The sequence below is a fragment of the Schistocerca piceifrons genome, chromosome 4 (assembly GCF_021461385.2).
Source record: "Schistocerca piceifrons isolate TAMUIC-IGC-003096 chromosome 4, iqSchPice1.1, whole genome shotgun sequence".
Classification (NCBI taxonomy): domain Eukaryota; kingdom Metazoa; phylum Arthropoda; class Insecta; order Orthoptera; family Acrididae; genus Schistocerca; species Schistocerca piceifrons.
This window is the reverse complement of record NC_060141.1, coordinates 31,663,183-31,678,558: the sequence shown is the minus strand read 5'-3', so window position 1 is coordinate 31,678,558 and position 15,376 is coordinate 31,663,183. Positions and strand designations below refer to the sequence as shown.

General features: G+C 42.2%; 1 protein-coding gene and 1 pseudogene across 1 annotated transcript in view; one reads left to right on the top strand and one right to left on the bottom strand.

Annotated features, from left to right (window-relative positions):
* Positions 1-15,376, bottom strand: part of LOC124795569 — a 286,431-nt gene that overhangs the window by 34,069 nt on the left and 236,986 nt on the right. Inside the window, exon 13 of the mRNA XM_047259641.1 lies at positions 3,897-4,198. Within this exon, the coding sequence (XP_047115597.1) occupies positions 3,897-4,198 (302 nt within the window). The remainder of the gene's footprint in view (positions 1-3,896; positions 4,199-15,376) is intronic.
* LOC124797061 lies at positions 7,538-7,655 on the top strand (annotated as a pseudogene).

Sequence of the window (15,376 nt, the reverse complement as noted above, 5' to 3'; positions counted from 1 at the left end):
CTATGCAAATGACCGGGTTATTGGTGTAAGGCTGAAAGGAGCACAAAAAGATTTACTGATTGTCCAGGTGTATATGCCAACTTCAGAACATGATGACCAAATTGTAGAGGAAACGTACAATGTAATAGAGAGAATAATGGACGAAAATAAAAAATGCTGCAAAATAGTAATGGGAGACTGGAACGCCATTGTGGGAGAAGGGAAAGAGGGAAACATAGTAGACAGTCATGGTCTTGGAAAGAGAAATGACAGAGGTGAATGGTTAATTGACTTCTGCAGGGAAAGGCAGCTGATAGTGGCAAACACATGGTTCAAGAACCATAAGAGGAGGCTCTACACTTGGAAATCACCAGGGGATAAATATAGAAACCAAATCGATTTTATACTGGTAGAAGAAAGATACAGGAATGGAATCAAGAAGGTGCACACATTACCAGGTGCAGATATTAATAGTGACCACAACTTACTTATGGCAGAAATAGAAATAAGAATGAAAAAACTGAAAAAGGCGACAATGGTGAAGAAATGGGATCTAGAGAAGATAAGGTCCAACAAAGAACAAATTACAGAAATGCTGTCTCGGGACTTTCTAAACACATTACGAGACAAAGAAGCACCTGATAATGCCAACGAGTACTGGAATATGCTGAAAGAAGGAATCATTAAAGCAGGACAGCAAAATATAGGATATGTAAAAGGGAAAAGGTCAAAAAAACCATGGGTCACACAAGAAATGATTTCCAAGATGGAGGAGAGAAGAAAATTGAAAAACAAGAACACTGAAGATGCAAGAAAGATATACCGAAGGTTAAATAACGAACTGTGAAGAGAAACAGAGCAGGCTAGGGAAAAATGGCTAAAAGAGGAATGTGATGAAATTGAACTGGACAGGAAAGGAAGATACGACTTACTATACAACAGAGTAAAGACTATGACATGGGAACAAAACAGAGCAGGAAGTGCTACTATGGAAATTTTGAGTAAAGACGAAGAGGTAGTGTATAAAGATCGTGACGATGTCCTCCAGAGATGGGAAGAATATATAAAAGAGCTATATGACACAAATAGCAAACCAGAAACTCTGGAACTTGAATCACACAACAGTGTAAGTGATGAAGAGAAAGGACCGACCATCATAATGGAAGAAGTAAAGTCTGCTATTGCTGCAATGAAAAATGGCAAAGCAGTAGGTACAGATACAATACCGGGAGAAATACTAAAATGCTTGAACCACAATGGAATAAGAGAAATATTGAGGTTATGTAATAAAATATATGACAGTGGTGAATGGCCTGAGGACTTTTTGACAACAGTAATGATTCCATTGCCGAAAAAACAAGGAACCAAGAAATGCAGCGAGCACAGGACAATCAGCCTCATTTCACATGCAGCCAAAGTGATGTTAAGAATAATTAATAAAATACTTGAAAAAGTAATAGAGGAGAATCTCGGTGAGGAGCAGTTTGGCTTTAGACGGAATACGGGCACCAGAGATGCAATAGGGCTCCTACGAATCTTAGGAGAAAGGTTTATTGAAAAAGGAAGAGACCTATATATGTGCTTCATCGATTTAGAAAAGGCATTTGACAGTGTGGTTTGGGACAAGCTGGCGACTATTATGAGGGAAAAGAGAGTGGACTGGAAAACCAGAAGACTTATAAACTCATTGTACCTTAATCAAAAAGTTTCAGTTAAAGTGAGAGGAGAAAGTACAAACTGGATCAGACTAGGGAAAGGAGTAAGACAAGGATGCCGTTTATCACCTACTCTTTTCAACCTGTACTTGGAAAATATGATTGACCAATGCTCATTAGATGACAAAGGAGTAGAAATTGGAGGAAGAAGAGTAGGGTGCTTGAGATTTGCTGATGACATGGTCCTTCTAGCCACAGGGGAAAAAGAATTACAGGATTTGGTGGACACCATTGCAACTAACGGAAAAAAATATGGAATGAAAATTAACACAAATAAAACAAAAGTATTGGCAATAGGAGGAAATAAGGAACTAAAAATTGTGCTGAATGGAGAAAAACTAGAACAGGTGCAAAATTTTAAGTATCTTGGAAGCAGGATAGACACCGACTGGAAGTGCACCACAGAAATTAAAACAAGGATAGCAATGGCAAAAGAGGCGTTTTATAAGAAAAGGAGAATCTTCTGCAGCGGTATGGACAGAGAACTCAGAAAGAGACTCATAAAATGTCTTGTATGGAGTGTTCTTCCATATGGCGCTGAAACATGGACTATGAGGAAAAAAGACAGAGAAAGGCTGGAGGCTTTTGAGATCTGGACATGGCGGAAGATGGAAGGAATAAGTTGGATGGACAGAGTAAAAAATGAAGAGGTACTGAGAAGAGTGGGAGAGAAAAGGCAGTTACTAGATGTAATAAAGAGAAGAAAAAGAAATTGGATTGGGCATATATTAAGAAAGAATGACGGACTGATAAAAACAGTTTTAGAAGGTTATGTAGAAGGGAAAAGGAAGCGAGGAAGGAAGAGATTCCAGATACTGGATGACATGATGGACGCTACAACATACGGCAGCCTTAAGAAGGAAGCGATGGATCGCAGAAAATGGAGAGGCAAAGGATCTGCTAATATAGCAGATAACTGATGATGATGATAGCATGCAAAGAGAAGAGTATTTTGCCGTATGATTATTGTGCAAAACGTCGTTATTACCGTGTTATTCCACTAATTACAGGCTTTTCCAGTGAAAGAACATGGTTTTTAAGAGCGATCGATAGCTGATTAAATGATAAATGCTGTGAGTTCTAGAACAGCATGAGTGAAGAAAAAATGTTCAAATGTGTGTGAATTCCTAAGGGACGAAACTGCTGAGGTCATCAGTCCATAGACTTACACACTACTTACATTTACTTATGATAAGAACAACACACGCACCCATGCCCGAGGGAGGACTCGAACCTCCAGTGGGAGATGACATGGCGCCTCAAATCGCGCTACCACTCTGCGCGGCCATAGGTTAAGACATTACACGTTTATTTTTGTACCGAGGATATGTTTTTTCATGTTACTGACCTTACTTTTCTCAGTTCCTCACTTAATGAACTAAATGAACCAGTGTTTCAGAATTCTGTCGTTAGTGAGGTGACACTGTGTAAACTCCAGTGGCAAAACAAGCAAATTTTAACAAGACAATAAGAGAAATAATTAGATTTTACTAAAAATTCACCGCTCATGATGCTTCTCTGAAAGTTCAAATAGTTAACATGCCTGGCGAAAAAAAAATTGCTAGTTTTCTTGCACTTGCAGCGAAATTCTTCCTTGATACTAACCAAAGCAGAGGTGACAGTAGATCTTTTTGAATGGTCATCATGCAAGTCCGGGTATGTAGGGCACCCACTTAATGTTTACAAAAAATGTGAATGTAGGCGTCAGTTTAGAGTGGCACTTCCCCTGCAGCACTCGGCATTTCCCCTACATTGCCTGCCTGCAACCCCCACCACTACCGCTCTCTCCACATGTACCTTGCTGATTGTGCATCTCCCGGCCACATTATTCTGTGCACACTCTACACTGATTAACATGTTGTTAGATATTGGTGTTAAATCTTAACATGGAAGAGGTAGGGGACATGGACTGTCTATATTATCTCTAATCTATGGATGGTCACCTTACTTAACATCATTTGTAATGGGTGAAAAACACTATATGTCGGATACTGCCAAACTGCAAAAAATGTCTGTTAGCATTTATATGTGGAGGGGAGCGTTACTTGGGGATGTGGCAACAATCAATCATGGCGTCATTGAGGCTGCTTTGCGGTCTTTGAGGATCTCTGTCCCTGCAGAGTCACAGGTTGACAGACAAAGACGTGGTTGCAGAACCCCGAGTGCTGTGTGAAGGACTGTTTATCATACACACTCACTCACCTGAGAGCAAAGACGATGATGGTTTCCTGGTATGCGTCCCGACCGGCTGCAGCTTCCCAGCCAGTGTGCGACTCGTGCAGGGCCATTTTGCGCTTCTCGAGCTGGTAGATGTCCGCCTTCTTGTTGAAGAACGTCTCGTAGAGGCGGCACAGGTCGATGGCGCCGTCGGAGAGCACCTGCGAGCCGTCCTCGCCGGTGGCGACCTCGGCCAGCATGGCGGCGTGCAGCGGAACCTCCAGGAAGCTGAGCGCCTGCCGCCTCAGGCTCGTCCGCTCCTGCAGGGCCTCCACCTGCCGCAGCACCTGCAGACGTTCCGAGGGGGTAACGTTACCCACTGACGTTCACACGCTACAAGGCGGGGGCCAGTTCCACAGTACTAACGCAACCTTTAGCCATCTGTGGCGACTTTATGTCCCGTAGCCATTAGACCGTGGTCCGTTCTGTTTCTGTGCCTAAAGTTCTGTCTCGGAATGCTCGAGTCATCAATAAACTCACCTAGCCGAACTGTTTTGTACCTATATTCTCGACTGAAGAGCCAATGAAACTGGTACATCTGCCTCATATCGTGTAGGGCTACGGCGAGCACCCAGAAGTGCCGCAACATCTCAAGTAGTGCTGGAGCGAACTGACACTATGAATCCTACAGCGCTGTCCATAAATCCGTAAGAGTACAAGGTGGTGGAGATCTCTTATGAACAGCACATTGTAAGGCATCCCAGATATGCTCAATAATGTTCATGCCTGGGGAGTTTGGTGGCCAGCAGAAGTGTTTAAACTCCTGGCACCACTCTAGCAATTCTGGACGTGTGGGGTGTCTCATTGTCCTACTGGAATTGCCCAAGTCCGCCAGAATGCACAATGGACATGAATGGATGCAGGTGATCAGACAGGATGTTCTCCTACGTGTCACTTGTCAGAGTCGTGTCTAGACGTGTCTCGGGTCCCATATCACTCCAACTGCACACATCCCACACCATTATAGACCCTCCACCAGCTTGAAGAATCTCCTGCTGACATGCAGTGTCCGCATATTCATGAGGGCGTCTCCATACCTGTACATCTACATCTACATTTATACTCCACAAGCCACCCAAAGGTGTTTGGCGGAGGGCACTTTCTGTGCCACTGTCATTACCTCCATTTCCTGTTCCAGTCGCGTATGGTTCGCGGGAAGAACGACTGCCAGAAAGGCTCTGTGCGCACTCCAATCTCTCTAATTTTACATTCGTGATCTCCTTGGGAGGTATAAGTAGGAGCAGGCAATACATTCGATACCTCATCCAGAAACACACTCTCTCGAAATCTGGACAGCAAGCTACACCGCGATGCAGAGTCTGCCACTTGAGTTTGCTAAACATCTCCGTGATGCAATCACGCTTACCAAATAACCCTGTAACGAAACGCGCCGCTCTTCTTTGGATCTTCTCTATCTCCTCTGTCAACCTGACTTGGTACGGATCCCACACTGATGAGCAATACTCATGTATAGGTCGAACGAGTGTTTTGTAAGCCACTTCCGTCCACTTGATATAACTTGGAACGAGACTTGTCCGACCAGGAAACATGTTTCCAGTTATCAACAATCCAATGTCAGTGTTGATGGACCCAGCCGAGGCATAAAGTTTTGTGACCTGCAGTCATCAAGGGTACAAAGGTGGGCCTTTGGCTGCAAAGCCCATATCGATCATGTTTCGTTGAATGGTTTGCACGCTGACACTTGTTGATGGCCGAGCATTTGCGGTAGATTCTCTTCAGTCGTCGTTGGTAGTGTTCTTGCAGGATCTTTTTCCAGCCGCAGCGATGTCCGAGATTTGATGTTTTACCGGATTCCTGATATTCATGGTTGTTGTTGTTGTGGTCTTCAGTCCTGAGACAGGTTTGATGCAGCTCTCCATGCTACTATATCCTGTGCAAGCTTCTTCATCTCCCAGTACTTACTGCAACCTACATCCTTCTGAATCTGTTTAGTGTATTCATCTCTTGGTCTCCCTCTACGATTTTTACCCCCCCCCCCCCTTCCCCACGCTGCCCTCCAATACTAAATTGGTGATCCCTTGATGCCTAAGAATATGCCCTACCAACTGATCCCTTCTTCTAGTCAAGCTGTGCAACAAATTTCTCTTCTCCCCAATTCTATTCAATACCTCCTCATTAGTTATGTGATCTACCCATCTAATCTTCAGCATTCCTCTGTAGCACCACATTTCGAAAGCTTCTATTCTCTTCTTGTCTAAACTATTTATTGTCCACGTTTCACTTCCATACATGGCTACACTCCATACAAACACTTTCAGAAACGACTTCATTACACTTAAATCTATACTCGATTTTAACAGATTTCTCTTCTTCAGAAACGCTATCCTTGCCATTGCCAGTCTACATTTTATATCCTCTCTACCTCGACCATCATCACTTATTTTGCTACCCAAGTAGCAAAACTCATTTGCTACTTTATTGTATCATTTCCTAATCTAATTCCCTCAGCATCACCTGACGTAATTCGACTACATCCCATGATCCTCGTTTTGCTTTTGTTGATGTTCATATTATATCCTCCTTTCAAGACACTGTCCACTCCGTTCAGCTGCTCTTCCAGGTCCTTTGCTGTCTCTAACAGAATTACAATGTCATCGGCGAACCTCAAAGTTTTAATTTCTTCTCCATCGATTTTAATTTCTACTCCGAATTTTTCTTTTGTTTCCTTTACTGCTTGCTCAATATACTGATTGAATAACATTGGGGATATGCCACAACCCTGTCTCACTCCCTTCCCAACCACACCTTTCATACCTATCGACTCTTACAACTGCCATCTGGTTTCTGTACAAATTGTAAATAGCCTTGTAATAGCAATTGTAATAGCTCGATCATATTCATGGTACTCTCGTGAAAATGTTGTACAGGAAAATCCCCACTTCATCACTACCTCGGAGATGCTGTCTCCCCTCGCTTGTCTACTCTCTCTAAGAGACAAATAGGTCACTACGTCCTAAACGATCTCGAGTTTCTAGGCAAGAAGAATCATCTAAAGGAAAATTTTGCTCCCATTCGTTAAAACAGTGACACGCCACACTAGCGGAGTGCTAAGAAGACAGGATATTGACACAGTGTTTAAACCAACAAAAAACTTGTATCAGTATTGGAAAACTGCGGACATGCGATCGCCTCTTGTTACAGCCAAAGTATACAAAATCCCTTACACAGCAACTAGAAAAAGAAACAATAAGACTCGAGTTAAAAATCACAAGAGGAATAGTCTTTTGGGAAACTCGACAGTAGCGCATCGTACACTGGGATTAGGGGACAACCAAATTCACTTCTCCGGAAATATGGTTTTATAATGGTCCAACCATTACTACCTTAAGACGCACAGGGGCCATAGAAATTCAAAAGCCCAAAAACATCTGTTATAAGAAGCGACTGCAATCAGACAAGTTGTGGGCCTTAAGAGCTAAATGAATCACATAGCACCAACTCCCACCCCCGTGCCTCCTCGCCCTACAAGCTCCATAACACAAGTTTGTGCAACTGCGTGGTCACAGACAACGGGATGACGTGAAGAACAGACTGTTGCACGGATACGTATAAACAGATCGGCTCGCTGAGCTTATTTGAATTTGAAACTGCTATCTGAGTCTTTGGCCAACGGCCTTGCCGCATTGGATACACCGGTTCCCGTTAGATCACCGAAGTTAAGCGCTGTTGGGCGTGGCCGGCACTTGGATGGGTGACCATCCAGGCCGCCATGCGCTGTTGCCATTTTTCGGGGTGCACTCAGCCTCGTGATGCCAACTGAGAAGCTGCTCGACCGAATAGTAGTGGCTTCGGTCAAGAATACCATCATAACGACCGGGAGAGCGGTGTGCTGACCCCACGCCCCTCCTATCCGCATCCTCCTCGGAGGATGACACGGCAGTCGGATGTTCCCGGGTGGCCACTCGTGGCCTGGAGACGGTGTGCTATCTGTCTTTAAGGCCTCTAATGATGTGTCGAGCATTAGAAGTCGGGACGTCAGGCACAAAAACACGCCTTGGACCACGGGCTGGAGGGCATGAGACCAAAACCGCCAAGAAAGTCTGGAAAGCTTGTATCGTATGATGAAAACCTTTAAGTTCTTCGATGTGTCATCAGAATTACTCTGTGACGCTGTTTAAAATGTCCTAATTCACGGCACAAAGGGCATTCTCGGAAGGAAAAGTGTGTTCACTGAATGGGTGTCGCCTAGAGAAAGCCGGCCAAATTGAGACCGGCAGCGAGTCTACTTCCAGTCACTGTCAGGTGCCGAAACTGCTACCTCACGTGAGTACGCGGGAACTCTCGGTCCTTTACAGCTGTGTGAAGCTGTTTACGCCCCTTACATGCCCTACCAGGCCTGGTAACAACACCTAAGGACGTTCTATCTAATCATTTACATTCCTGTGTATGGAGTGTACATGTATGAAGTTACACTGATGTCTATCCATCTCGTCTATATGCTCCGCTAATTACGTCGGGCAGTAAATATGTTTTCTCTTTCAGTATAAGTTTTCATCAATACTAACACCCAAGAATTTAGAACATTCTGTCCTGTTTATTATATATTGTTTGAACACTGTACAAACAGACGATACTGCAGTTTTGATAGTACAAAGGTGGACGAGCTGTGTTTTTTCAGTGTTGAATTTTGTCTATTTATGATGAGCCATTTAATAAATTTAACAAAAATTCATTTACTTCCAGCTGAGAACACGGCATTTCCCAGATATTTATTTATAACTCTGTCCGAGATTTCATATGCGTGGAATTTATTTTTGACTTACGAAGCTATATGTACGCAATGTTCGAAGTAGTATGATTGGAGACATGAGTGGTGAGCTTGTTTGTTCCACTGTCACGGGAGAGAGCCACACAGAGCTAAAGTTAAGTGATATTAAGGTCCATGTCCGCAACACGCAGCGTCTGCCCTTGTAGTTTGTTTGCAGTCATGGCATAACGTAAGCTCACCAGGAATCGGACGTATTTAAAGCGAAATGGTAAATTTTCAGGAACTGCATGCGAGATCCGGGGTATAAAAACTCGGTTGTTTGTATTAGTTCTTATCAAAATTTCCGCTTCCATGCTGTTACTTTGGAAAGAGGTAACTTTAAGCCTGCATGAGTCAAGGGTTCTGAGCATCGGAATAAGACATGACGCTCTTGATCACAGTTACGTCGCTCCTCGCTTTGGGAAGGAGTTTCCAAAGAGCGAGTTAAAGCTGGATGTTCTCGAGCCGCAGCAAGTCTCTTCTCACGATCCTCTTTAGATTCTTGAGACTGCAGGGTCCTCAGTCTTTTAACCGTTCTGGTGTACTCGGAAAGTCTCGGCCGTTTTCTAAGCGTTTTTATTCGTAAAGAAAACGAAAATGTAATTAGTATTTCGTAGCAAAGACTATAAATAAAACCTATCGAAAGAAGTAAAGCAATATCGTTAAGTTTTTAATACACAAAGCGAAGTCTATCCAACGAAGTTCAATGTTACTTTGTATTCGTAAAGATAAAATAGTGGCACTTAATTCCGTCGCAGACGTTAACTTCCGAAAATATTTCTGTCACTGAATTAAAAATGAACTTTTCTAGTAAAGAAGTCAAATATAAATAAAACCTATCAAAAGAAGCAAAGCAATGTTTATAAGCTTTTCATAGGCAAAGCGAAATCAGTAAAACCACACATCCTAGCCAAGTAAATTCACTGTTAGTCTGCATACATACAGATAAGATTGCGGCACTTAATACTGTCAATGACGTAAACTTCCGAAAATACATCTATCACGGAGTTCGAAAACAAACAACGCCACCTGTTGGTTATTTTATGTATTATGAAACAAACGGTGCCATCTACTGGTTCTGTGGTGTACTATACTGTGATAATTAAGTCTATAGCATAAGCTATTTTCAATTTTTCTGATTTTTTAAAGAAATTCAGTCATTATTTAGCCTCTAATCCGAGGAGTTAAAATTGCTGTCTAAAGGGAGGTGTACCCATGATGGACGTCCTGCAGTCTTCAAATCTTATCTGAAATAAAAAAGCAAAGACTATTCTTAATCCGTAGGATATTGCACATGGAGGAACAGCATAGTTCTTTGATATTTGAAAAAAAAATTAAATGGCGGGCGTTTGAAACAAAGATGTAGCTTCGTCATGTACCTTTTTTTGGAATGACTAATAAGTAAATTAAAATAAAAAAGAATTAGCCTGTTACTCCTTGCGGACAGGCCGAAGGTGTAAGATATCTTTATCAGTGTACCTCAGACTGACGGAATGGATTGCAGACACATTGATAAAAATTTCTTTCTGAAATTTGACTGAATTACTCCTCAGGCATGTCTGCAATGGGTAATAGGCTAATTTCTTTATTTCAAAGTATTCATTAGTTATTGCAAAAAAAAACATGACGTGACAAAACTACATGCGTTTCAAGTGTCTGTTATTTTATTATTTTTTTAAATTTCAAAAATCTATTCTATTACTTGATGCACAATATGCTATAGATTGAGAATACTGTTTGCTCTTTGATTTGGGATAATATCTGCAGACTGCCGGACTTGCATCATGGGAACACCTCATTTTCGACGGAGCAACTTCAACTGCTTAACAGTAACTTAATTTCTTAAAAAAATCAGAACATTTTAGCCAAGAACCAATAAATAACATGAAAAAAGAGGAACATTGATTGCTTCATCAGCTTTTGAAAGAAAAAAATCGTAAAGATCGCTAATTAACAGACTGACTGAGGGGACTGGACCCTTACACTACATAGAAAGATTTAGATAATACTTTAAATCACGATAATTTTTTTCGTGATCCTATTTTGATTAAATAAAGCCTATACGTTGCCCTGGCTACGCTCAAGTTATCCGTGAAGACCCCATGAAAATTCGTCTAGTAGTTTTGGTGATTAGCATGCTCAAACAGAGCGACAGGAATACATATCGGTTTTACAGTTTGTTAATAACACAGTTTTTCTCTGTTGATACTTCTTTGCTGAGCGTGGCGATAATACTTGTATGATGTGCGAGATGGACAAATTTTCTCCTCATGTTTCAAATAAAGTGGTAAATAGCTAAAACAGACCAAGAACAGTAACAGGCCAATGAGCGAACCTTGTGCAACGTCCAGTATTTTGTAACACATTATCAACAATAGCCCAGCATTCTGTATATGTTTTTCTACTTCATCTGCCAATTTTACGCTATTATTTCTCGGTGATTATTTCTCTCTCACAGCAGTCAACTCCTTCTCCAGATTTGATGCCTTCTTTACTGCTGCCATGGATTTCTGTTAGTTCATCTTGATTCCCAGTTCCGCATTCCATATAGTTAATAAGGCTGGCACTACTGTAATACCATATATTCATTACTGCATCTATTACCACTGTAACATAATAACATAAATAATTCCATACTCAGGGAATAAGTGAAGGGGGATGGGGGGGGGGGGGGGCAGATTCCTGCACCACCGCTCGAGGCAAGGTCCTAGTGGTGGTCGTTTGCTGCTGCCTTCCTCCGACCTGTTGTGAAGTGTATGTATCTGTGCCGTGTGTATGACTGTGGTGAGTGTTTGGAAGAGTGCAGTGTTGGGTCTGGTGTTGTCATAGATGAAGAAGAGGGAGAGGGTGAAAACCTGTGCCTGCACACTGCCTTTCCCTCTTGAAAAGTGCCAAGGGGACTGCCGAGCTTCCCATCCCCATCTGGTGGGCAAATCGCCATCAACCTTGTCACACGCCCTCACTTCATGGGACACTGTGAAGAGGTCTGGAATTTAACCCAGGACACTGGCACCCGCGCTGGTGAGCAGAAACTTTGCTTCACCACCTCTCCTCCTATAGCCAGCCGAATGCTGGCACTGAAAATTTCATACAGCACCAGGATTATAGCTGGCTTACCTCTCAGTCAAGCACCACTGCACAGGCATGCATTAGCGACCTTGGCTGTAGAGGCAGGTATTACTGTAATAATAATAACTATGTACTGCCTTCATATTTAGTAGTTGTATAGATTTCCTCATTCTCCTGTCCGCAAAGTGAACAGTCTTCAGTCATCTGATTGTGTAAATTTTCTTGATTACGTGGAGAAGAAAGCTGGCTCTAATGATGTGAGTAAATGACTGATTTTTTTTCCAGTCACTTGGCCAAGGTCAGTCCAACACAGTACCTGATATATGCAGCGAGAGAAAGAGATGTATACTTACATAAAATCATACACTTAAATATTGTTTCAGAACTTGACTAGATCATGTAAGGCTATGAAAAGCCTAATATTGTTAATGTTAACATGGTTCGCTAATTAGTCACTTCAAAAATCCTCGTTTTGTAAAATTCTAAGAGGCATATAATGTTAAGGCTAGAATGTTCTGCTCTTGAAAATAAATACAGCTTATCATCAAAATACATGTCAGAACTCTCCAGGAAGGTATCTGTTTTACTTTTTGAATTATTCCACTTCTTCCAAAATAGTAGAAGCGTATAGTACACACATCAAAAAAAGGTTTGCATCACCCTGGTTCCCAGAACTCCTGAAGATACACGTTGACTGTGGATATTGTATCACAGACATAGTCCCATTGACTGTTCAGAGATGTCACTAAAACCGCCCAAAGATGTACACAACCGTGCATGAGCTGCGCCTATTAGACGGAGGCTCCTACAGCCTATCAGTTCCAGTCATTCCACGAGGAAGGAGGTACACGGCTCGTGTTGCCTGTAGTTCAAACATGTCTTGACGATCAACACTGCGGTTCATCACGGCCGCATTGTTACTTTGTGTCGGGAAGGGCTCTCAACAAGGGAAGCGTCCAGGTGTCTTGCAGTGAACCAAAGCAATGTTGTTGGGACATGGAGCAGATATAGAGAGACAGGAACTGTCGATGATATGCCTCACTCAGGCCGCCCAAGGGCTACTACTGCAGTGGATGACCGCTACCTACGGATTATGGCTCGAAGGAACACTGACAGCAACGCCAACATGTTGAATAATGCCTTTCGTGCAGCCATAGGGCGTCGTGTTACGACTCAAACTGTCCACAATAAGCTGCACATGATGTGCAACTTCACTCCAGACGTCCATGGCGAGGTCCATCTTTGCAACCACGACACCATGCAGCGCGGTGCAGATGGGCCCAAGAACATGCCGAGTGGACCGCTCAGGATTGGCATCACATTCTCTTCGATGAGTGTCGCATGTGCCTTCAACCAGACAATCGTCGGAGATATGTTCGGAGGCAACCCGGTCAGGCTAAACGCCTTAGACACACTGTTCAGCGAGTGCAGCAAGGTGGAGGTTCCCTGATATTTTGGGTTGGCATTATGTGAGGCCGACGTACCCCGGTAGTGGCCATGGAAGGCGCCATAACGGCTGTACGATACGATACGATACGATACGATGCCATCCTCCGACTGATAGTGCAACCATATCGGCAACATATTGGCGAGGCATTCGTCTTCGTGGACGAAAACTCGCGCCCCCATCTTGCACATCTTGTGAATGACTTCCTTAAGGATAACGACATCACTCGACTAGAGTGACCAGCATGTTCTCCAGACATGGACCCTATCGAACATGCCTGGGATAGATTGAAAAGGGCTGTTTATGGACAAAGTGACCCACCAGCCACTCTGAGGGATCTACGCCGAATCGCCGTTGAAGAGTGAGACAATCTGGACCAACATTGCTTTCATCAACATGTGGATAGTATGCCACGACGAATACAGGCATGCATCAATGCAAGAGGACGTGCTACTGTGTATTTGAGGTACCGGTGTGTACAGCAATGTGGACCACCACCTCTGAAGGCCTCGCTGTATGGTGGTACAACATGCAATGTGTTGTTTTCATGAACAATAAAAAGGGCGGAAATGATGTTTATGTTGATCGCTATTCCAGTTGTCTGTACAGGTTCCGGAAGTCTCGGAACCGAAGTGATACAAAACTTATTTTGATGTGTGTGTTAAAATACCTTCAGTTTCCATGAATATATGTCAGCTATTTTTTTGAATTACTAAGAAAAAACCAATTTTTTGTAACAAAATTTTGTAAAACCAATTAGATTAACTAATCCTTGTTATTCAGCTACAAAACAACAAGATGATGATGATGATGATTTTTTTGTGGGGCCCTCAACTGTGCGGTCATCAGCGTCCATACGAAGTCCCAATTGTTACACAGTCCAGTGGCAACAAGATGACAGCACGATATTCATTATATAGAATAACGAAGCTGTATCAAAATTCAAGATAATATTATAATTTTTAACAGGAGTAGAAACTAAAACAGAAACAATTACGAAGCCACCATCTACTGGCAGTTGCATGTGGAAAATTCTGGAGTTCAAAATTTAAGTTATCAGCCTAAAGATATTATAGAACATAAATAAAGTGCAAGTGTACTTACAGAAAAATTGAGATCATTGTTACACTTCAACTAATTACGATATAAATAATTTTGTAGCCATCAAGGATGCTGGCTGGGGACTGCTCCCAACACTATAAGCATTTTTCAAGTAAGCATTCACTTCGTCATTTACTGTGTAAATAACGAGGTATCTGCACGTAGGAAATTATTCGATCGTTGTCAGTCATACGGGAATGTGTTACTTTCTGGTGTGACTGTTTTCATGTCCGCTTTTGCCTCGGATGGCGTTAGTGATGGCCGATATTATTGTGTTTCAGTCGAATAATATATTGCGGAAAACTGATGAAACTGTGTAAAAGCGAACTGACTTGGATTAAGAATTTATCTGGAAAGCCCATGTTTCGTTCTCCATATTTTGTTCTGTGTCCCACCCGCTATGTTACAGAAAGCAGCATGGCAAGTGTACGAGATTATTCTACACTTTTGAGGAGAGTAAATATCTTTTCGTAAATGGGAACAAACAGTAGAAATCGTCTCTGAACTCAGTACAATAGGAAACATTAATTATTTGAGGTACTAATTTCTCGTGCATGAGAACATTGATCATGATATTCTGTTTCGTTAAATGACAGTAGACTTATTTATCATCATGGTTCCTGACTCCTTTCCATGGTTGTTAAGAGTTACAACATTTTATTTCATTTTAGGCAAACTGAGAAGTGGACTCATAGAATGAATAGTATGGACGTTACATTCTTCATTGCATTCTAGCAGTCCCCACAAATAGTTTTCAGGCCATTGTAAAAGGCTGTGGTATCTAAAAACCGCACAAGACGACCAAACATTTCAACTCAAATTAGAGAAAAACACCTTATTTGACCTGCAGACCCACAATTATAAATAATAACATTATTTAAGAATTTAAAAATAGGTGACTTTTATGTTCATACAATGGTGAAGTGCTGTGCATTATGTTTAATATGAGGATGATACGATCGATGGTGGCTCCTGATAACGTTGGTAGGTATTGGGATGTAGAAAGTATTGGAGAGGATATGACATGGACAGACATGCAGTATGTCTATATAGGAAGAAACAAATAGGTGGGCTGTAGGT